General features: G+C 41.3%; 1 protein-coding gene across 1 annotated transcript; it reads right to left on the reverse strand.

Moving 5' to 3' along the window:
- Positions 1 to 156: 156 nt before the first annotated feature.
- Positions 157 to 23959, reverse strand: LOC308144044 (tyrosine-protein kinase yes). Its single transcript, XM_080515052.1, has 12 exons — positions 23377 to 23959; positions 12134 to 12440; positions 10454 to 10553; positions 9831 to 9929; positions 9504 to 9607; positions 8051 to 8200; positions 7352 to 7507; positions 6724 to 6903; positions 5931 to 6007; positions 5527 to 5680; positions 3920 to 4051; positions 157 to 1614 (listed from the first exon to the last, which is right to left on the reverse strand). Exons 2-12 carry the CDS (start codon positions 12429 to 12431, stop codon positions 1406 to 1408), a joined length of 1659 nt encoding a protein of 552 aa, XP_080371178.1. The 5' UTR covers positions 12432 to 12440; positions 23377 to 23959; the 3' UTR covers positions 157 to 1405.
- Between the last annotated feature and the right edge of the window lie 385 nt (positions 23960 to 24344).

Consider the following 24344-nt stretch of genomic DNA (forward strand, 5'->3'; position numbering starts at 1 on the left):
AACACACAAGAAAACGGTTGGAATAAGTTTGTTTGGAAGCGACCTGTCAAAGGTGATCCCACCCACTCCTGGTTTAAAGACACACACAAAAACTAATTACTTGAAAAACACAAGCACGCGCTTTTAAAATCACATCTTTATTGTACAAATACCCTCAAAAGAGTCTCAAATCACTTCTACTGTCTTGTCAACATTATTAATTGCAGTACAAAATGAGAACTCTGAAATATGCAAAGCCCTTCTTGGTGAGCTCTGCAGTCCACTGGAGTTGCTTTCACTTTAATACCGTCCATGTGAATCCATCCAGGAACAAAATACCAAACGATTTCTGTAAAAACTGCCATGATGGTGCAGTGCAAATGGTTTTGTTGTGCCACCTTCAAACACGTGACCGTGAAAGTCAGACAGTTCTTCAGCGGAGGATAAAACGGTTGATTCTGTCTCTTTTGTGGCTTTGATCGCATCAAAATAGTCCCAATAATCAGTAAAATTCTGCTTTCTCCAAACATATGACTACTACACCCTATGTGTTAGTCTGGTTTAAAAAAAACCCCCAAAAAACAAAAAACTTCCACGAATTTAAATCAAATCAGTGACACTGCATTCAACCTGCTGTTATGTAAGCGTGTCTCTGTAATGATTACAGTGAGATTATGAGCAGGGCAGAGAAGGGCAGGAGGAATTATGGCCTCAGTTTCAGAAAGGACTTTTGTGGAGGACGATGAACAACAAAGGAAGTGTTGAAATGAGGCTATCAAACAAAGTCCATTTGATATGAGTACGCTCGTGATAAAATCTTAGTCAAACATTACAAAAAAAAAAAACAGATGAAATGTGAATAAAGTTAGGCTGTGTGGGACTTGCTTTGAAATCATCACTGCCAACTGGGCTGTGACAAAAACCATCAACCCCCTGAGTATGTTTGCCTATTAGGAAAATATATTAATTTTCAATAACGAATCATTTGGATGCATATTTTGCTAATGTACCACAATTTGGAGGAAAAATCAGCTGAAAATGTCCACATTCAATCACTTATTCGGGTTAACTTTGGGGTTTATTTCTATTTTTTGCAAGCCTTAGTCACAGCTTATTTCACAGAAATATAATACTGCGTTTGTCAGAAAGAATGCCGCATTTAGTGAAGCTTTTTAAAACATCTGATCGAATACGTGCGGTGGAAACATCCACGTACCAAAAAAAATGTAAATTTCACACAGCTAAGACTTATGCAGTAATGAGAATTAAAAAAATATATAGAAATGTAATAAAACCATATAATTCAAAAGAATGAGGACCAAAGAGGGGAGCAAGTTGTTGTTTGTGCGAATGACTGTCGTAGACGTGTCCGTCTTTAACCAAGCCTCCATCCGGGGGTAGGCATCCGCCGCACAGTGCAGGCAGGCTATAGGTTCTCTCCAGGCTGGTACTGAGGCTCTGTGGAGGTGAAATAATCCTCCAGGAAAGATTGGAGGTACTCGAAGGTGGGCCTCTCGTCGGGCTCTTTCTTCCAGCAGAGCTTCATCATCTCGTGCAGCGACTCGGGGCAACCCTGAGGGCACGGCATCCGGTAGCCGCGCTCCACCTGCTCCAGCACCTCACGGTTCACCATGCCTGAGACAGAGGAAGACAGACAGGAGGACCTGAATAAACCAAGACATTGACTATACCAGGGGCTTTCAATGTGCAGGAAGATCAATCCTGGTAACGTGGCACCTTTTCAAGAAATGTTGAGAATACAGTTTTAAGAAATTGGGGGGGGGGGGGGTCAAACATACGGACCACGGGGACAGAACAAGTCCAATCTATCCCACAAAATTTAAATCTGCCAGCTGTGAGAAATCACATTAACTGCAATGTGTTTATTTGGCCACCAGGGGAGCAGTTTTGTTTGTATAATGTGGCAAGTCAGACCAGCTGAACAGTATTACTACACAGATGTAGAAATATGCCTAAAGATCATTTCTAGAAGTTATTCTGATCAAATTCTGACCAAATGTTCGATGCCTTTGAAAAGGTAAATAGTATAATAAAAATCCATATTGCTCTGTAAGTGTTAAAACAAATGGGTGAACTGAGGCATAATATTGTTGAAATTGCAGTTCTTTTATGGAAATTCCAGGTCTGTCATGTGTTGTAAAGGGATAGTTCATTAAATGGGAACCTAGTAATGATATAATAATAGTTTGCTGTACAAGATAGAGATTTGGAGTTGTAGTTATTTATACATCACAGGCTGCTGTTCCTGATTTATTCACTGGGGGTCGCTGTGTTTCATCATGACGATCATCAAATTCAGAGCTCCTCCTTTTTTGAAATGATTTAATCTCTATCACCTTCTGTAAAAAAAATCTTTAAGATATATCTAAACAATAATACACCTTTATTGGAGGAGACTCTTGTGTCACTAATCTGGTGTATGTTTATATTTTTTCTCTGACTGGTTTTTAAGATTGAACGTTTTAACGACTTGCTATAGTGATATGACTTTAGGCTTGTTCCTTTCTTGTGCAAGACTTTGTAATTCAACTTTTCTATTCTTTGTGGTTAATTCACATCAATCTTTGTGTGAATAAATAAAGAAGATAGAAGAATACACCATGAGACTGTAAAGTGAACAGCAGATGGCAACAATAATGATTACAGAGATCAGTGAGGCAACAGTTAAAGCTAAGTTAATGCATCACAGCACTCACATGAGGGTGAGTTGGTGAAAACATGAACTCAAAGGTCTGCAGAAATCCTGTGTAGTGAGAAAAACAAGATGCTTTTTCTCATATTAAGCAAATTAGAAATGCTGATCAATGCTTTCTGGGGACATTTTTGTCAAACTAATCCATTACAGAAGAACAAATCAGCATTTATTTGTATTTTTTGTGCACTGAAGATGTGAAGAACCTCAGAGTTCTTCACATGTGTAGGTTATTAGAGAGTCATCTCACTGATTTGAGATCAAACTGTCAATCAATTTTCTGAGGTCAACTGATAAGACTGACAAATCTGGTAAAATTAATAAAGTTAAAATACTATCTTGAGGATAAATATGAAACATTGAGAATACTCCAACTTTTTTGTTTTTTTGCTTCAACCTTTTGATTTTATCCTTGAAACACCAAACAACAGCTAATTTTTGTATTTTCCTGGAAGGCCTTTGTGTGCGCTCGTGAAAAGCATTTCTTCATCTTTTCAGCCTTTCTAAAGTATTCACACGTCAACATGTTTCAACACAATCGTAGCAAAATTGTGAAAACTGTCTGTACTTTCATTTTCTGGCAAACTGTTGGATGAAACGATCGACACCACTCTGACTGAATCACATAAATTTTCCAATTTGACTCTCGTCAAAGATGCAAATGAGTCCATTTCCCAAACTGCAAACTAATTATCTTAAACATTTCCCCCCATTATTTCCTCTCAGTGAACCAATCTATTCATTGTTTCAGCACGACGTCAGGTTTGTTATTGAGCTGTGTAAAGGTAGTGTAGAATGCCGCAGGCGACGGCTCCCCGGGGCCGGATCAGTGTGGCAGATGGTTAGAAACAAGAATGGTGTTCAATCTCCCGATCGTCCGCCACCAGATGGTCTCGTCTAATCTCAGATGTGTGTGTGAGGACATCTGTGTGTGTGTGTGTGTGAGAGTGTGTGTGTGAGTGCTTTCCCTGCAGAGGCATAAACAACCGGCACAGACAATGTCAGACAGCTTCACTTCATCCTCCGACATTAACAAGCACGACAGTTTGACGTCTTTTGACAGAGAAGAGGCCGATAACTTTGGCTATGAATCACCTCCCTGTGCTGCCACAACCAATGCACGTTTAATTCACATCAGTGTGTGTGTGTGTGTGTGTGTGAGAGCGAGAGAGAGAGAGAGAGAGAGAGAGAGAGAGAGAGAGAGAGAGGGTTGACCCTGTCACATACCTGGGTAGGGCACTCTGCCTTTGGTGACAAGCTCGGTAAGCAGGATGCCAAAAGACCAGACGTCCGACTTGATGGTGAAGCGACCGTACAGCGCAGCTTCTGGGGCCGTCCATTTAATGGGGAACTTGGCTCCTGCGTGCAGTGGAGAGAAGTCGGTTGACATGTTTCCACTAGAGGGCATTTGACTTTACTCCTGGCTTCCAGGAAATGACAAAGCTCAGTGACACACAATTACAGCAATTACAAGAGTCATGAATCACGTTTGTGTAACGAGTCTCATGCAGCTTTGTGAACGCAGCTCAAAGGACATTCCTCCAATTCGGAAAATTAGGTTTTGAGGGATGAGAATGAGGGAATCTGGGGTTAAAATAACTTGAGTGTGACTTCCTCTGATCCATGGTCCAAGGTTACTTTGTCAGACAAGCCGTCAAGAACATACAAATATATCCGTGATGCTCAGAACATAAAAAAATCAAGTGAATTTAAAGGCAAAATACTACAGAAAATATTTATATCTTGAATTTGAATTGCATCTATTCAGTTGGGCTACCTGTATAAATACATTCACCACTTTAAAAATCCAACACAACAAAATGTGTTTAAAGGCATGCAAAAGTATAGAAAAAGGGCCTTTCTGAGTGAAGTTTACTGTATGTTCCTAGTGCTTGCATGGATTTTTCCTCAAGTACTTCAGTTTCATCACAAAGTCCAAAACAGACTTTTAAGGTTAAGTGATGTCTAAGATCACCTGTAGGTGTGATGTGAGTTTGAGTGTCTGTCTCTGACCAGGGTGTAACCTGTCTTCACCTATGATCATCTGGGATTTGCTCCAAGCCTAAATTGCATGGACGGAAAATTCAGAGTGGAAAAGATTGAAATTGTAACAGTCAGGAAAAGGTTTATTCCCAGATGCTCCTGAAGACAAAGAAAACAAACTAGAAATCTCTAATAATCAAACAAACAACAAAAAACAAAGAATCATTCAAACTAAAACAAAGAATCTAATTTGTCCTGAAACCAGAAATGCGAAGAAAACAAGGAAACACGGACAAAACAGAAGGGCTGTTAAGTTTTATATATATACATATTTCTAAAAAATTATTTCAACTTCCTGCAAAACGAGTGTCTTTTGTTCAGCAAGCTTTTTTTATGTCACAAGTTTGTTATAAGTAATGTTCCATTGTATTTTGAACCACCAACAAAAGTCTGTTTAATCAAAGGGTGTTTGACTTGTTACATAGCTATGCAGGTAAACCCAAGAGCAGAAACTCTACTGTAGTGTCAAAATACACAAACACTCAATATTCTATCCTTCCATCTTCAAAACCACCAGTGGAAAATTTGATTTGTGTGTGTGTGTGAATTAAACACCCGATATGGCCGAGAGATGAACTCTCCCAGCACGAGAAAAGTGTAACTAATCAGAGAGAATAGAAGCGTCTGGTTTCCACTATTCAAGTAATTCACCATGATAGCAAGCAACAGGGAGTCATCCCAGCAGTGAGGTCACTTCTCGTTCCATTTCTACCCTGACATCCCGTTCACCCGTGACTCACAAAGTGTGTGTCTATGCGTGTGTGTGTGTGTGTGTGTGTGTGTATACCAACCTTGCCTTGCTGTGTACTCGTTGTCCTCTATCAACCTGGCCAGGCCAAAGTCGGCGATCTTGCACGCCAGGTTCTCACCCACGAGAATGTTGGCGGCACGCAGGTCCCTGTGAATGTAGTTCATCCTCTCGATGAAAGCCATCCCATCGGCTATCTGGAAAACAGAGCATTTTGACGGCGTTTGAGTAAATATTCTCGCCGTTTCTCTCGCGTCGAGCATCTGTCAGAAAAGCCGACACAAAGCAAAAGAACAAAAAGCAAAAGCATGCCACGGCAGGAGGAGGGAGACATGGTTACCCGAGGTTCTTTCTTTTTTTAAACCCGAGACTTAAAATAGAACTCCAAATGTAACAATTCACTGGCACACATTCTGCTCTCAAGGAAAACGCAGGCGTTTGTCTCACCTTTGCAGCCATGTCCACCAGCAGGATGAGCTTCAAGTATTTACCGTCACCTTCTTTGAGGAAGTCGAGCAAGCTTCCTGTGAAAACAGCAAACACGAGAAGCTTTTAATACAGGGCAGCAGTGTGATATACTACACATGCGAAGAATGCGAGTGAGCTGCCTACTGATATACGGCTACATTATACAAAATGCTAAAATAAACTGAATAATACATGTGGCAGCTAATCCATGTTTTCCATTTAGAGTCTATCAAAGGCGATTTCTGAACAACTTTGCAAGATACAACCACAGTCGTTCTATGAAATCCCAACAAAGTGCCGGCACGCACAAGTAGCATATGCCATCGAGTTAAGCATTTACACAAACATAAATCTAATTACTCATAAAACATTAAAAATAAAATACATTGCAGCTAAAGCTGTGGAAGCTGCCCACAAAACTGCTGCAGCTTTCAATTAACCATCTTCAGCTTCAGGCTTCGGGGAACCACAAGAGACTTTCAAGGACTTTCAATCTGTAGAGGGTATTAATTAAAACGTACATAAAATTTACATTTTCTCCTCTGAGGAAGTCATCGTGCATAACTCTGACATCACTCCTGTGCTTGGCAGACCAAGGGTGCGTGATCAGTTTTGTCCGTGAGACGCGTGCAGGTAAAAGCCTGATTGCATGCAACTTAAAAATGCATTGTGCTTCAGCACTTCAGTGTTAAAACACACACAATGAAATAGTTTGACCGCCACAAAAACATGCCAGAATTTTCGTTGAAATTTGCAAAATATCTGACTTTACCTTTGGCCATGTACTCCGTGACGATATAGATGGGTTCCTCAGACACCACTGCATAAAGAGGCACCAGTTTATCATGTCTGAGCTTCTTCATAATCTGCGCCTCTTGGAGGAAGGCCTCCGGCGACATGGTTCCCGGCTTCAGCGTCTTTATGGCTACCTTCGTGGTGCCATTCCATGTGCCTGCAGAGATAAAGGGAGGAGAGTGAAACCCCCACAGGCCACGGGGGTAATCAGAGTTGTTAATGGGCTGGGAGCAGGACAATATCATTAATTAGGTCTTGTAATTTGCTCAGACATGTGCTGTCATGCATGCACTTCTTGCAATAATATCCCTGGGATGAGTGGATGCAAGCTCGCAATTCAAAAGCAAGTGAATAAATTGTGCCGGCACAGTCCTCCTGAGTGAGGGGATCTCTGGAGATTCGACAGAGGAAGCAACTGCAGGACGTGCACAACTCTTCACTTTGGAAAAACACAAACACAATAAATATCAAATGTACTTTTCCTGCAGTTCCCTTATAAACCTGGTCCTATTTTGTATTTCCACCTCCAGATGACTGCAAGCAAATACTAATCATTGATGACACCATGAGACATTTTCCCTGCCGTGTTGGTTTTGCTCTCTTACCCATCCAGACCTCTCCAAAGCAGCCCTGGCCCAGTTTGAGCTCCAGTTGCAGGGACTCCCGGGGAATCTCCCAGGCATCTTTAGCGAGCCCCTGAGTCTGAGGCTTGACTGTGGGGCATACTGTGGTCAGTCTGTGGCAAAGCCCATCTGCATGCTCTGTAATGCAGAAAGAGAGAGATCAAAAAGCAGCCTTACTCCCGTCGGTGCCGCACTCACACACCCACACAAGCCTCTGCAACAGCAGGAAGCAGTTTTTTAAATTTTTTTTATTAACTTCAGTCTGTTACATGCATCACTTCATTCCATTTAATATGGATGAATTTAGATGCTCTTATACTAACTGTGATCAAATATAAATGAGATGAAGTGGCTTTTTAACACACCATAGCTCTCTCTGGAGTCAAACTGAAATGAAGTGGGATCACAGAGACTCAACCTCAGTCCTCCTCAGGCGGGAAACAAGGCGGGAGGCTCAAAATCATAAGTGTGCCATCAATTGTTATTAAAATTAAAGGCCATTCATCTCCCATGGTAACGCCGCGGTAGCACAGCAAACTGTATGGCGAGGAGCAGCGGGTGAGACTGGGACTAATTTTCAATATCATTCCTGGAGGTGTGATGAAAGACTGATGAATAATGAATGAGAGGAGATGCAAGACGAGAGCGAGCACATTGCAGCAAATGATATTGACGAAATACCTGTGTAGTGTTTGACGAGTTTCTGTAATGTGTCGAACTGTGCTCGCGTGGTGATGTAGTACCCTCCGTTGTCAAGCTTGCGGATCTTGTAGTGTTTCACATTGTCTCCTTTGGCTTCATCCCAGTCTCTTATGGAGAGAGAGTAGGCACCTGGGGGAGACAGATGACACATTGCTCACGCTTCTAGTCCCGAGCATCCATAATGTGAGAGCATGCTGCGTATAAAACCGTACATCTTTTAAACGGAAGGTTGGAAACATTTTTAACATGGAAATTTCACAGGTTGAAAAAACCCCCCAAACAACCCAGTTTTAAAGTGCTTGAACACACACAATGAATGTATTACCAATCCATAATACAATCATGCTAAAAGCCTCAACTGGAGAAGAAAAATAGACACAATGATGAGATTTTAAAGAGATTTAAGATTTTTTTTTTAGGCCTGGGTTTTGTTTGTATGCCTTGTTGTGGGGACATTGCATGTTCTCCTTCTGCATGCATGAGTTTTCTCCCGCTGCTCAGGAACATACATTTGAGTGTCTGATGAGGTTTGAATATTTGTAGTTCATTGATCAGTGCATGACTCTCATGCTCAATGCCCGGGCGTTGGCAACTTCTTCACGAATTCCTTATATATTCACTAATGTATCAATATTGCATTATATGTTAGGATTTAAATGAAACCATTTTCTTTCTTTGGGTGTAACTGATGAATAGCTGCGTTAACATGAGTAAATAATATCTAACATAAAAAGTCAAGAAGGGTTCAGACCCACTTAATCCTTATTGTGTTTGAAGCTTGTAAGCACATAATATCACGCGAACAGGCTGATGAATTATAATAAATTTGCTTTGAATCGAAGCTTCAGAAAGTGTTTGTGGTCTTTAACTTTGAACATTTATTTCATCATCTTCTTCTTTTAGTTTAAAAATTTGCTTTGATTTTTTGAACATTGCAACTGTACAAAACAAAGTCAGTGACACTACCAAATGAAGGTTGCCATTATGTTTTTTCACCTTTCAATATGCACCATTGGATCTGGAAATACCATGATGAAAAGCAGCCCATCTATTTTCTATTAATCATCTTTCCTAGCTGTTGCTCAGCTGTTGATGTGCCAGCAATATATTTTTGATAAGTTCTGTGATGATTAATTCTTTTGTCTGAAAGTTAATTAATTTTTTCAGATTCTAATTACTGTACCTGATTACTTCCTCATAATTTGTAATGCTGATTATATAAGTGATTTTCCATGTCGGTTTATGTCGAGACTAATGAAGATGCTCACATCATCCAGACAGAAAATGAATTAAGACTTGAAAGGTAAAGAGTTCTAAAAAAAAATCTGTGTTAAAGAACTGAGAAAATATGCACATGAGCGTCACAATATTTTGTCTGCCCGACAATGACATTCCTCATTTTTCTGCTTCGTTTTAAGAAGACGATTATCACCTTTAGTAGTTTCACTTTCTCGCACCAGGAATGTACCCCGATGATTCCCAGGATTCAGCAGCAGCCTCTCAGCATCTTTGCGTCCCATTTTACCAAAGTACCACCTGAGAACAGAACGACATATGAACAAAACGGCAGTGAAACTAGATTATGAAACAATATAAACATCAAATTCACATGAAGAAGCTTCCTCAGAGGGACACTGGAGCTGTTAACACTGGACTGTATACTTTAGGCCACAAGAGATGAGATCGTGCTTCTGCCATTAGCTTTGTAGCGTAAATGCCATGAGGTGCGAGAGTCTGAGACGTTGTAACAAGGTCTTACTCTTCAGCCTGGATGGAGTCAGCAGGAGCCACATAATTGCTGGGGATATAGCCTTTCTTTCCCGTGTTGATGGAGCGAGCCTCCCACCAGTCTCCTTCCCTGCAGGATGACAATGACAAATGAGAGATGGGATTAACGACTCATTTTACTGTCAACCAAGGACCACCGCTCATATATTGTAATGTAGCTGATACCGAGGATGAAATACTGCTAATGGTTGTTAATGATTCACAGGTCACCCTCGTCTAAAATTATCCAGTCTTTAACATGCCATTGTGTTTTACAGAAAGGGTTTGGAGGCACGTAACTTTAAATCTCATCCCTTCTGCGAGAACTCCAGATTTGACATAAAAGGTCTTTAAAGGTGTTTAAGACTGAAAACCATCATCACAATGGGATTGAATGAGACTAATCTACTTTACATTACAAAGCTTTAACCTCAGGCAACGGCAGCGCTCTGTGTGAAACCCGCATCAGGGAAATGAGTTGCAATCTACCTCATTCACACAACGAGCAGGTGCAGCTGTGCATCGCCAACCACAAGAAAAAGTAGCTCGTAATCACTGCGCCACTCGCAAGAAAACATTTTGAAACAAACACTGCGTGAAGTAAGAAAATCTTACGTGTTGTTGATGATCTGGAAGCGATCGCCCTTTTTAAATGTGAGATCATCTGATGTTCTGGCTTCATAGTCATACAAGGCCACAAAGAATGTAACACCACCTGAAAACATAAGAGCAGACACACACACACACACACATAAATAAATAACCAGAGTTACTGAAATGTAAACACAGACATTGATGTGGGAGGGCAGCTTGATGGTTGGTGGGAGTCTTTATATCTGTGACTGTGTAAAGGCCAGTTTAGGTGGATAAATCTGTCTCGCCAAGGTCTGTATTGATTTTCTTTGCTTGTAATTTTATTGCGTCTGTACTTTGCCTGCATGAAAATACACCTGAGACTGAGCTCTAGCCGTCGGGCATAAACAAGCCAAATAAGACTCCATATTTCAAACCAGCTTATAAAATTCATTGAGGTGGTCATAATACACATCACATTAAAAAAGCTTTACAACATTAAAAAGCCACAGTTTCTTTTTCATTACAATTACTGGTATAAATCAGGTCCTCATTTTGTCTTGAGATCCAGATCCAGATAGATGACAGTCATATACCCACCGCCGACAACATTGTTGTCATCAGTAATCCCATTATCACCTGCAGAATGAAAATACAACGCCAAAACCACCTTCATCCCCCTGTGAGATCAGATAATCCAATAGCGAGGAGGATTACAATATAAATCCCACCTAAACAGGAGGGTTCAGCAGCAGCGTCTCTCTGGCTCTAATGTTTGTTATCACATCTAATGGTGGGCCCTCTGTCTATGGCCGGTAATAAATGTGACTTTGTGAAGGTGAATCTGCATACTGATCAAGCCGAGTTGAATTTCCAAGGTGTTTACAAGTTCTATCTACGACATTATTAAATGCCTCTTCGTATGCGGAACATGTGCTGTTTGTAAGGCAACATTATGTTGAGAAAAATTACCTTCATTCATGAAGGCGGGGAGTCATTTCACCTTCAAAAATAAACATGTTCATCCACATTGACAGGTTTAAAGTCCACCTTCATGAATAAAGGTAATTTTTCTCAACATAATGTTGCCTTTTAGCCTTGTGGAAGTGACTTTTAATTTCTCAAAGCAATATCATCAAATGGAACATGGATCATTCAGAACAGGCCTGATGGATGTAAAAAGCCTGTTCAAGCAAGTTCAAGTGATACATATGGACTTTGTACTACCGAGGATTCTGAGAATCAACAAACATTTGGTTAAATTTGCTGTAACTTTGATATTCAGGGTAAGGAAAGGTATTAGTTCTGACCTGGTTTATTTATGCAGTCCACTTAGCAAAACCGCTGGAAGCACATTGAACCAATTAACGCAAGAGCCATCAACCAGTAGTTGAGCCCTGCTGCGCTTTCAATTGGATGCTAAAGGCCCTAAAGTAACACTACCTATATTCTTTTTTTAAACAAATATGCTAAGATGTGATCTGTGTGCCAGTGTACCCTCAGATGGAAACAATAAACGACAACAATAATCCCACAAGCACTGCACTAATCCCCAAACACAACATTATTATGGAAGACATTAAGGTTACGTCACAGCAGCTGTTCAGAGTGTGGTCTCGTTACATCTCTTGTTCACTTGTGCGTGTGTTTGTTTGTTTTTAAATCACCTTTGGTCCAGATCAGTCAAGCACATCATGAGACAATGGTGCATCCACTACTCACTTGAGACAGCACCGGAGAAGGAGTTGGATACAGGGCCTGAGAAGGAGGATGATGTCCCTCCAAAGGGAGTCATGACGGACGAGGACCCCCCGAACGGTGTGAGGGTGTGGTTGAAATTTACAACCCCGGAGCCAGACGACGATGAAGCAGCTTGATTCTGCTGTAGCTGAGTGGGATCTGGCCCGTAGTGGCCCAAATGGGGGGTGGTGGCGGCAGTGTTGGCGTCCGACACCGGGGAATTCTCTGACTGATACTTCATGGCAGGGCCTTTGTCCTCTTTGCTTTTAATGCAGCCCATCGTCCCACCCTGCCAGGACAGACGCAACAAGAAATCGTCAGTCTAATGCAGACATGATAGGACAGGAAAGTGTAGAGAGAATGGTCCCGCAACACAAGGCCTGCAGGCGCTGGAACAAATGTTGGGGAATGAAACTGAAAGATGTGATATTGCCATGTGAATCATCTTGTTGTTGATACAAGTGTTAAGACTATAAGCCTTATGGTAACTAGGACATATGGATAAACGGTAAATCTGCTTTAAATCACTCCTGACTGAAACATGGCTATGTGGATTTAATTGTGCATGCATGTTTTGAGGTGTTTTACACGAGATGAAAAGATAATGCAGATGATGTGAGTTTATGGTTGTGATGTTCCATGACAACTTGGTCAAGAGATTTCCTAATGCTTGTAAACAAATGACAGATTACATTTTATCCAAAGCCGCTCTTGTATGTCTTCAAATGTAGAGAAAAGATTGTGGTTTATACGTTTCTGCCTTCTTCCACCCAAACAGCTCTCTGCACTGCCCTCAATACACAGATGGTTACCCAATAGATCTACCAGACAACCTCACCAGGGGTCCTCGGGGTCACAGAGCTCAGAGATCTGAGCATCTGTATTTTATCAACAAAGACAAACAATCAGACCAGTTAGACACACAAAAGGAAGACAAAGTGATGAACGACTCCAGAAACAAATAGACAGAGGAGACAAAAACAGTCAAAACACAGACAAATGGTGACAAAACATACAAAATCAATCACGAAAATACACAAAGCTGCTCCAAGGAGGCATGAAATAATCTGAAATGAGGAAGAAAAACAAGTACAAAGAGAAACAATAACAACACGATGGGTAGTGATCTTTAAAGACACACAATGTGACTTGAACAGGATGGACACCAACCAGACAGGGAACTAAAAAAGGGCTCGAAAAATGCGACAGACAGACAAGCGAAGACCAAAGGCCGCAAAAAAATGCACAACGAGAAGAAAAAAACATCTGAACACTGCAGAAGGTTCATGGAAAGAGACACAAGAGAAACCTCATCCACTCATAAGCTCACATTGGAAATCTTACTGGTTTGCCTCAATTCACATTTTTTTTTTGTTTGTTTGTTCAGAATTCACTTGTGTCACCCCCATCTGCCGACCTGGTTTGTCCTTCATCATCATCATCATCATCAATTTTTAGAAACTGTCTGAAAGCAAGAAAAAAAACGAAAACAAATTTTACACACAATACCTGCCAATATCATGGAGGCAGGATTTACACAGTATATCCTTACAATCACAGCCAAGATTCAGCAGTAACATAAGCTTCTTAATACCATCAAACATACAAGAAGGCAAGATACTGAAAGTTTACATTATCCTAGAATGGAGCATTCCCTCACTTGACAGTTCTCCAGCCATAAGATTCAACTAAAACCAGATGTTATCAAGCCATTGTAAAGTTAATGAGATATAAATCAATCCTAAGGACACAATATTATGATGGGAATAGAAAAAAAAAAAAGATATTCAAGATGAATTCATAAATAAATCCTTGTGGTTTCATGCTGTTCATAAATGATCTTGTGTGACTGTGAATACAGTTGGATGTAAAAGTCAGTAAAACATTTCATGGTTTAAGATTCATGACAGAAAAGTTACTCATAACAAAAAATATAACTTCAAAACTACTCAAAACAACAATAAAGAGAAGAAAAACAATATCCAGCAGTCCCCAACAACCACAAAAAGAAAGCGCCACCACAGACGTTGTCTATTCATTACAAGGGAACTCAAAACAAACTCAATGCGACACAAAAAGAAATGACATTCTCAGTAAGTGAGGTGAGGTGAGGCGAGAACAGTGATCCACTGATTCACAATTCATCCGACAAGGCCAGAGAAGATGCAAAACACTAGAGTGTGTTGTCTCCATCTGCGTGGTTGTCATTCCTGTTTCCAACATCATTTGGACTCAGTCACACTGAGCCATTCCTTTGTGAGGTGAAGGCCCGGAAAATGTGGAGACAATCAGACATGCTCGTAAAGTAAGTCAGGGCACAGAGGGGCCTGAGCCATTTCGCTCGCCAACAACTACGACCACACGAGGAGCAGGACGCGGGTAAGTGGCGTTGACATGTTAAAAGACAGTAAAAATAAATAAATAAATAAAAAAAGAAGAGAAATTAAGTGAAACTGAATGTTTCACTAAAAGCAAAGGAGATGTTTGATGTGATTAAACAAACAAGGCGACGGAGCAGCATGGTGGCACAGCGGGTGACAGAAGTGGCAAGGACGGAAGTTCACAGAGTCGCAGCCGTAGTTTCAAAAGACAAACAAAAAATGATCTGCTGGTGCAGAAATGCATCTTTCTCTGGTTATTGGAAGTGTGGCCTTGGTGTTAGGAGGTGGGAGAGTGTTGTTCGCCTTCATCCTAGAGGGAGGTACACAATCAAGAGTTCATCGAGTTCTCCAGCTGAACTGCCAAAGACATCAGCAAACCATGGACAGCCACAGAAACCATGTAGAGATACTGAACACTTTGCGCAAATATAAATGTACAACTGGTTGAATTGTAGGTTCAAAGTTGTGCTACTTTAGCGGCTGTACTCCAAAAAAACTATTTATGAGTGGTCAGTCAATGGAGGTGATTCCGAATTTAACAGATTTCTTTAAATCCCTTCAAATTAATACGCCAATAAATCTAATCTTAGACGTCAGATGTGCTGCCAATAAGCTGAGAGCGCTGGCAAGGGAAAAAAAAAGAACCCTTTCTTTTTCTGAGCCAACCTTTCATTTAACCTCCAGACAAAACCAAGCGTCATGGAAAGCAGAAGGCTCGCTCACTGGCTTGGTCAACCACGGTGGGCTTTGAACTTTATGATCAGGCAGATGTGAGCCTTTCTCGTCAGGTCAGGAGAGAAGTTGGGAAGCTGTAAGACACTGGCCCGCATCCCGGGAATATCTGCACCTGAAAATACTTTTTGCCTGCTCAAACATGAAACGTCAGCAGTTTCACAATAGTGATGTCAGTTAAACTAAATCCTTAATGATGCTGAACTCATGAAGCCATAAACCCATCAGGTCTTGCTTGCTCATTTTGTTGTTGCTTTTTCTTGAGCTATATTTGCTGTAAACAACTTTGCAGGTATTTCTGATGTTCTTTTATTGAGAAATTATGAAAGTTAGAACTTTTTAATAGATATAATAGCGCCTGTGAATATCTTTATAATTTTTTTCACAGTGAAGACAATGAAGAAATAGCTTTACCTATCAAATCCCAAATGTTGCATGAACACCAGTAGATTGCAGCATGCCAACATGCTGCATGGAGATGCTGAAGCTACTGCATAACAACGCACTGGTGACTCTTGTCATTATTCGGACTATTAGTCATGGAAGCCACCATAATGACCTATGTATGGGCACAAACGTCTAACCTTTGAATTTACTCCATGTCATATGGGGGATGGTAGTTTAATTTTCAGTCGCGACGGGACAGGAGGAAAAGGGTAAAAGGGATTTAGTGTAGCAAATGATCGGCCAATGACTAAATAAGTGATCCAAACAAGCAGATTGTGAACGGCTGTTGAAAATGTGTTTTACTTTACCATTTTGATTTTGAATCAGAGCTACAAAATACACAGATTCCCAAGAGAGCAACAAGCACTATAAAGCATTCCTGTCACCAAAGGGATGCGTATATGCATATATATTTGCATGAACACAGAGGAAGAAAATATGATGTTTGCTTTTGTGTCGTGCAAGAGGATGAGTGAAGCACTGCAGAGGGAAACATTAAAAAAAAAAAACCCTCAGAAAAAAAGAAATCCCTATTAGGGTCTGTTTGGGCACAAAGAAAGGGAATGAGATTTATGATACATGCAGAGAGAAGCAGGGAGACAGCAGTTTGGGTGAATGAAAGGTGGTGGGGGGGGAAATCAGGCACACACTGCCAGTTTGAACTACCAGGAGGATTACGAGGATTTTGGATTTACCCTAAGAGGATAATACCTACAAACAAAAAAACCCAGGAGTGGCCACCAATGCTTGTAGCCTAAAAAACAGAGAGGACCCCTGACTCTGCAGACATCTTGGCCAGTAGCATCCTTCAGTATTTGTTGTGTTCATTCATGTGCTTTTCACATGATTAAGGTCTCAGTTGAAGAGGCTCTTAAGGACTCCGGCTTGTGATATGATGTGGCCTGGCGTTGCCCCTGAAATCAACTCATCCCACGGTATCAATCAGTTAAACCAGCCAACCATCACATAATGAGACCGCGGCCTTGGTGTACTCTTGCAAGCATTGTGCAAGGCAGCATCAAACCAAGACCGCACTAGTCCTGAATAAAGATGCAAAGCAAACAATGTGCCTCGGGTGGCATTTTGAGGATGTAAAGGGCAAGCAGTTATAATGCAAAAGAAGAAGTAGGAGAAAGAAGAAATATTCAACTTCACATGAAATGTCACACCTTGGCGTATAAATAAAGCCAAAACTGTGAGGCCATGAATCTGAAACAATAAAATATCTCACTCGCTTTTTAGATCCAGGTTTATTCAGCTTCACACACCATCATCCCTGAACAGCAGAGTCACGAAACTACAAGGAAAATCTGCTTTCCTGCTAATTATAGTAACTCATACCAATTGCCAACAGCATCCCTCTGCTCCTGGGATGATAGCATGACCTACAACAGTGGCTCGCATGCAAACAAGGTACGACTGCCAGGCGCAACCGTTGGAGCCACAAAGAAACAATGCATGGGACAGACGAAGAGCTTCAGTGAGGAAGTTTTTTCTACACACACAGAGTAAACTGAGGCTTCCTCGCTGTCTGATTAGAAAGGTGTGGCTCCATTGTCTGAGCGCTTCTGCATTCTGCCTCACGGGGACGGAAAATCAGGGATAAGTCAACTTGTCATTTCACTCAGCCTGAATCAAAGCGCACCAATTTTCTTTCACATTATTCGAAATGCTTTGCTGAAAGTGAAAATCCCATTGTGCAGAGAGAGAGGGAGAGAGAGAGAGAGAGAGAAAGAGAGACAGAGCGAGAGAGAGAGATGTTAAAAACAAACATGTATTCACTTGACTGCTATGCAAGTCTTTTTTTTTTTTTTTTTTTTTACTGCTACCAGAGTTCTTTTCTTTTCACAAAAACACCAAAAAGATGGAAATATATTGCAAAAATGCATAAAAATAGATATTGGAAAAGCCACTGTTAATGTTTCTGTTGGTACTGGAATTAACAACATTTCTCAACAGTTCTCAGGACCACAGACTACACTACTTTAGGTGTGAAGAAGAGTAGAAGAGAGCACAGGCAGGGTTTATGGTTTAAAGACGGTGGAACTGACAAACAGGAGATTTCTTCTTTTTTTTTAACTGAGAGAGAGCAGAGTGGACAGGATTAAGAATGAGTTCATTTGAGGCTCTGGTGGACAGATTGACGGGAAAGTGAGAAGGACAAGGTTGAGGTGGTTTGGTTGTGTATCTAGGACACTTGGTCATCGGGAAAAGGATGCTAAGGATCGAGCTGCTAGGAAAGATGGAAAGCGGGAAAGAGGAAGGCCAGTGAGGAGATTCATCGGAGGAGAAGATATGACACACAAGAGGATATTGGATGAAAATGATCCTCTGTGGAATCACTCACAGTCCCCTATACAGGCCATTATACATGTACTTTACAGTGCTCTCTATTTAGTGTCCGACTGTATAGTAGTCATTATTATTCCCTGTGCTGTGCTCTCAGTCATACAGACTATCGGCCAAAATGGAAGTAAAAGAGCAGCTAAAAATGTACTTATCCCAAAAACTAATTTCTGTAATTATTCATCATGTTATTATGGTTGCTCTGGTGCAAAAAGAAAAGAAAAACAAGCAGAAACATAAAGAATTCCATAGTGATTGAGCGAAGGAATTCATACATACTTATCACCTTTGTTTAATATATTTCCCTATATGAGGTCCAAATGCTCTGTCAGGGACTCGACAGCGGAAAAGGATTCAGTGTCTCACAGAAGGACCCTTCATGGAGGGACGCATTTGCTGGATGCCTCTACAGCGAGTCAGAGGTTAGTACAGCAGGCTTGCATTGAGATGACAGGAAATGCATGATAAACAAATTATATTTGCTGACATCAGACGCAGCAGCAGATGTTTCCCCGAGAGACCCCAGTTTTTTCCGCCAGAAGTTCATACATGCACGGATGTCCAGGGGCTGGTGGCTCCATAAACTCTTTGTCTGTGTCCTTTTCACATACTTTAGCTGCACACTTTCACTTTCCATGCATTTAATAGCTTTTGGGATCACATGATCGTGGAATTAGTCAAATTTTACCAACATGAAATGTTTAACAGAGACTGAGGGATGGTTGTGTCCAAATAATCAAGCTGTTACGGCAGTTGTGGGACAGAAAATAAAACTATTTCTGTATATTAAACCTACACAATCACTATTCACGTATTACAAATGTGACAGTTTTAACCCGCATACTTCTTATCAATGACCTTCCTACAGCTGCCTTCCCCCTCTGCAACCACAGCATGATTATCTCATACAGGCTTCACAAAATGCTGATAAGAGGAAGGACAGTTCAGGGGTTTTTTTTCCTCCTGCACTCTGGTGGTGCTGAAGAAGTTTGTGCATCACGGTGGTCATGGTACAGAATTTTAAAAAGCACTGCAGAGACAAAGTTTAGTTAAAGAAGATAAAGACAGCCATGGCTGAGGGAGGCATCGTCCCTGGCTACTTTTAGACGAAGAGACTTGTTAAAGCAACAAATTCTCAAAGAAATTATAGATTGATCAATAATGATTATAACAGTTACACGCAGCCTTGCTTCAAGAATCATGTTTAGAAACAAAAATACTTGCAAATAAAATAGATTTACAAAGCTGAATCTTTGAATCAGTCACTGAATCATTTATGTAAATTGTATTTATTATTTCTCCACTCCTCATATGTCAAGATTGGTTAAAGGTTTCTATATACGTCATTTTGACCTGAAATTGTTAGTTGAAGTAAGATCATGGCGATGCAGACATTATTGAGGATTGAGGTATTTCTGTGTGGGATTAGTATTTTCTCCCCAGGTGAGCATAATACAACCTCCACTGACTATGCATAGACATACTTGTTAAGTTAATGGTCGACTTCAAATGGCCTGTCGAATAAATTTGTGTTTTATTAATAGTTTTCCTTCCAGTCTTCATTAATTGACCCTGTGGTGGACTGTTGGCTTGTCCCCTGTCGGCGCTGCCTTGTCTGGATTAAACGGGTTGAGGAGACAAATGCAGTTTTGAAACGATAAATCAAGAAAGCTTTTGATTTAAATAAATATAGAGTTAATAAATTATTATATACAGAGTCCATGTCTTTGGCTGTAATGTCCTGTTGATTTGATATCACCAGAAAGAAATTTAAGACAAACGTTCACCATAAGAAACCCGTTGAAAACCTGGAATCTCAAATTCTGTCACTCTTCCTCTCATTGGTGTTACCTCCTTCTTGACCTTTTTTTTTTTTCTTCAAAACATGTATCTGAACAATGCCCACACACTCGACTTATAATTACACTCCTCAACAGTCGTCACTGCTGGGAAAACTGATTGAGGTCAACTGTGACTTTACCACCTGTGGTGGCGCGCGACAAGGCTCTAATTCAAGCTTGGAGTTTCATCAAAAATACACCTCGATGCACACGCGAGGAGCTTTTACCCCGAATATGAGGAGTAATTGTGAAGCACATATTAGTGGATCCCTCAAATCTGAAGCTAACATTTAAACCTTTATTTAGCATCGTATCCATTATAGATATCTTGAAGCCTCGTTGTCAATTATAGTTAGAGCCTCATTAGTTCAAACAGGCTTCATTCCTCGGAGGTTCACACAATCTGAAGTCGATGTTTGGTTGGCTGACAGCTGGCGGTCTAGATGGAGGTTGGCCTGACAGTGGCGCTCCTCCATTCATCAGTCTGACCGATGTCTCAGGCCCGACAGCTGTTAGCGGCTGACGCTGTGGCTGCAGACAGGAAGGGTCTGTGGAGCTTTACTGGGCTTCAGATCCTCAACAGATGCTGCTCGCCACATTCCTCTGATTCCAAAGGGTTAAAAACCGGGTCCGAGGAGTCGTCATGTGACCACGGGTATGCGAAGCCGCAGAGCATCAATAAATGGCTCATAATGACATTTACACTGTGCTGGGTTTCAAGTTCTGTGGCGAGCACGCTCATAGTAAACGGACCGGGAGGCTTGAAACGATTATATTTCACTTCAAAATACAGCTGCTCAAATTGCTCCTCGTCCGCTGGCACTTTCATACCAGGATAAATAAACAGCCATCCTAGATTTGTTTGTTTGTATCATGGCCAATATTTTTTTGTTACTTAAACGGACTTTCAACTTGACAAGCGTGTGAAGCACAAGACCTCGGCGAACAGCTTGCAGCGGTGCTCATGTCAGTGGTGCTGCCAGAGAACAGACATCACACACTTTGGAGAATAACAGGCCTCCTGGGAATACCTGAATGGGAAGGTGTGTGAGCTATTTTGGGAATCCGAGTGCACCGTCTACTATCATCTTTTTTGTCAGCACATAGCGGGGCCGGATGTTTAAAGTGTCAACATCTTGTAAAGTGACAGTTGAACACATGCGAGATCCTGTATTTGACTGTTTTCTGGCAAAATTTATTCAAAAAAATTCCCACTGAATTTTACATGCGGATTTTGGCACAAGGAGCTTAAAATTCAGGCAGCAGTCTCCTGCATTTATGCTGAATAATTCAAGTCAGACAAAAGGAATGTGAACCCACTCTTCCCTATCGAAGGCTGATAAGAAGGTCACCTTCAGATTGTTTTGCTTTTTGGGTCATGCATGATGTATCATCAGTGTGGGCACCAAAAGGGTAAATGGTGACCTACTTAATGCCGAGAGCCGAAAAAAACTTCAGAATAATGGCCTATAATTTAGCAGTTAATGGCACAAACACACATTGAATACAGCTTGTTTGTGAATTTCAAATTCCACGTTTGATTCATCTTTCTACAACCAGTATGACATCGATTCATATATTAAATTAGTGATGCAGGGACATAGTGAAAATGACGCAGTTATAAGATAAGATATTCTGGCCGGTCTGTTGTCGGCCAGGCCATCCATCTTTTATCCCACTCAGGATCCAGCTGACATTGGACAAAAGGCAGGGACGGGTCAACAGTCCACCACAGGGTCAAGATAAGAAAAAAAAGACGGATAATTATACCACTGCCAGGAACACAATGACATTAATTCAACTAATTATATGCATTTGAACTGTGGCTGGAAGCAGGAGACCCCGTAAGACATCTCAAACAGGCACAAAGGAGAATATAGAAAAAGACCCAAGCTGAAAATGAAAGGCAACGTTTTCCCAGTGAGGCAAGAGGGCTGACCTATCACGCCACCATTTGTCCTGTTGGCATGTAAATCGACTGCAGAAGGAAATCAGAGCACTCAGAAAAGCCAAGAAGAACGTGCAAACTCCACACATAAAGGCCCCAGACTCATGAAACCATAACTTACAGGTGAAGGTCTGAATTTGATTCCTATACAGATAATTATTTATCAAAGTAGAAAGTATATATTAATCTATAGATTTTGCATGAAGCGGTCAAATCATATGGCCTGCTTAATGAGCTTAAGGAGGGTAGAAACTATTGTAAAGATTCACTTGCAATTTTTAATTGAAAGTAACTGCAAATTGTAATTCCTGATGTCACAGTGTGGACATTGTCTTGTATAAAAACGTATGCTAAATTTACATGTAAATATTGTAAAAGTACAGTACAATTTTGTTATCCTTCTAATGGTTTGGCCCAACTGAGGGACCTCAACTAGAATTAGTTTGAAACAAGCAACAAATCTTCTCATTTGAAAACCTGAAGCCATACAATAAGTATGACATGACTTTAGAGAAACATTAAGATCAAAAAGGTATGTTTTCAAAACAATAGTGTCGACTCATCAATGCGGTGTTTCTTACTTGTTTATTTATTTATTTATTGTAAGTTTATGTTTTCAAACAATGATTGTGTGATCTCTCAGAGATCCTGACCACGATTCAGTGTTCAGCTGTGCAAAAGTGCAGAGCTGTTCAGGATATGACAGCCTAAATTGGTCACTATAAAGCCGAACTTTGAAAAGAGTTGGAAAGAAGAAGAAAAAAAGACTGTGGGTGAAAAGTGAAAAGTGCAGTTCCCCAGTCGGTGCCCTGAAAGTGGAGATGGAAAAGTAGAACAATAAAGCAGCAGCTTAAAGTGTGACTCAGCTGTTATATCAGTTACTTTGAACTTAAACTGTGCAACATCATCAAATGGACCCAGACCTCCTCCTCCTCCTCTTCCTCCTCCTCTCTCTCCTTCCTAACCCCATCTTGATCTCTGAATAATCTGAATCAGCATGAGTCAAACACCCAGATGATGAGGTGGCAACTCTCCCAATACACTTTCATCTAAATGAATCGTGCAAAATAAAAAAAAAAATTGTGCACGTAAGCTCATAAAATGTCAGTTTTAGGAGTTATAAGTTTCAACCTTTGTGTTCCCTGTGCAATCCATCAATGACAAGCCAAACCTCATAGTGATAATTAAACCCAGACATGAATACTCTTTACTATAATGAAAACGCTATCTATGCTGTAACATACTGTGCTTGCCCTACTTTAGTGTTTATCTGCATATGGTCAGGTTAATTTTCCTCATGGGGGTCAGTACATGCTGTCTTTTCACTGACACTTCATCTGCGTGTAAACCATTACAATAATTATTACGTGGCGCCAGATTAGAATGAAAGAAACCTGGAGGATGAAGTCCAGGGTCATCATTTTATTACTACTAAAGGAAAGCGTCATTCCTTTGTTAATGACAGGTCGGACAGGCGGCCCATCTTGATTTAAAACCCTGCTTCTCCCACAAAGACTTTTCTCTATTTACCTTCGCAAATCCTCGTCCTCCTGAGCTGTTTTCTCCTTTTTCTCCTCCGATCGGAGCGGGAGAAGAGAAGAGAAGGGAAGAGAAAAGAAATCCGAGTTATTCCAGCCGGGACCGAGCCGCCCTCATCCTCACTTCATCCTCCCGGCAGAGAGACTGAGCTCAGATTTTTTTTTTGTGTGTGTGTGTGTGTGTTAAGTTGAATCAAAGCGGCTCAAGTGTTGCGGTCCTGGAGTAGGATGGCGGCGGCGGAACAGGGAGAGACGCTCATTGTTGTGGGCGCGCGCAGGTCAGAGAGAATGGATCCCGCAGCGGCATGGCAAAGATTTAAAAAAAAAAAAAAAAAAGAAAAGAAAAAAGTATCCCAACGCTTGGTAGGCTTTTACTTCCTACTACTAAACTTCCATCAACCCCCACACAACAACATGGCCGACCCAGCCTGCGGGGCTGGAGCCACACAGCTGGAGATGCAGGAGGCGCACGAGGGGGAGCGGATCCGTCCTGGAGGAGCGCGAGCAGGAGGCGACCGCTGAGGGTCCAGCCGGGGGAAGCCGCTAGAATAATTAATAACACCAACAACGGTGGAAAAAGCTGGAGATCTGTGTGAGAAAATAAGGAGAAGAGAGCGGCCGGAGGAGGGGTGGATTTATGTGGGGAGAGAGAGGGAGAGAGAGAAAAAAAGGAGGACTCAGTTTGTGTGGTTTTTAATCACAAATGTAGGTCTGTGACGCCTCCTGGTGGTTGAAAGCCCTCTAACGCAGCTCACGAGGCAGCTGTGCAGCCACGAGGATTCAGTTCACGCAGAGGTGACCCAGGCTCACGTGAGCCTGCTCCAGGTACAAAGGGCGGAGCTGCCATGTGGCACAAGGGGCACACCTTTAATCGTATCCTCCCCCGTCATTGCACAACCCTCAGTCACTACTGCTCAGTTCAGGGCTCAGTAACACTCCTTCATTCCTTTGACTTGTCTT

Source organism: Blennius ocellaris (genome assembly GCF_963422515.1).
Source record: "Blennius ocellaris genome assembly, chromosome: 19".
NCBI classification, from domain to species: Eukaryota; Metazoa; Chordata; class Actinopteri; order Blenniiformes; family Blenniidae; genus Blennius; species Blennius ocellaris.

Excerpts from the sequence above, each read along its gene's own strand:
- LOC308144044 (XM_080515052.1), bottom strand. The coding sequence starts at position 12,431 with ATGGGCTGCATTAAAAGCAAAGAGGACAAAGGCCCTGCCATGAAGTAT. Across the intron at positions 9,608-9,830 it reads GACTCCATCCAGGCTGAAGA|GTGGTACTTTGGTAAAATGG; the intron begins GTAAGACCTTGT and ends TTCTGTTCTCAG. Across the intron at positions 6,904-7,351 it reads CTTTGGAGAGGTCTGGATGG|GCACATGGAATGGCACCACG; the intron begins GTAAGAGAGCAA and ends TTATCTCTGCAG.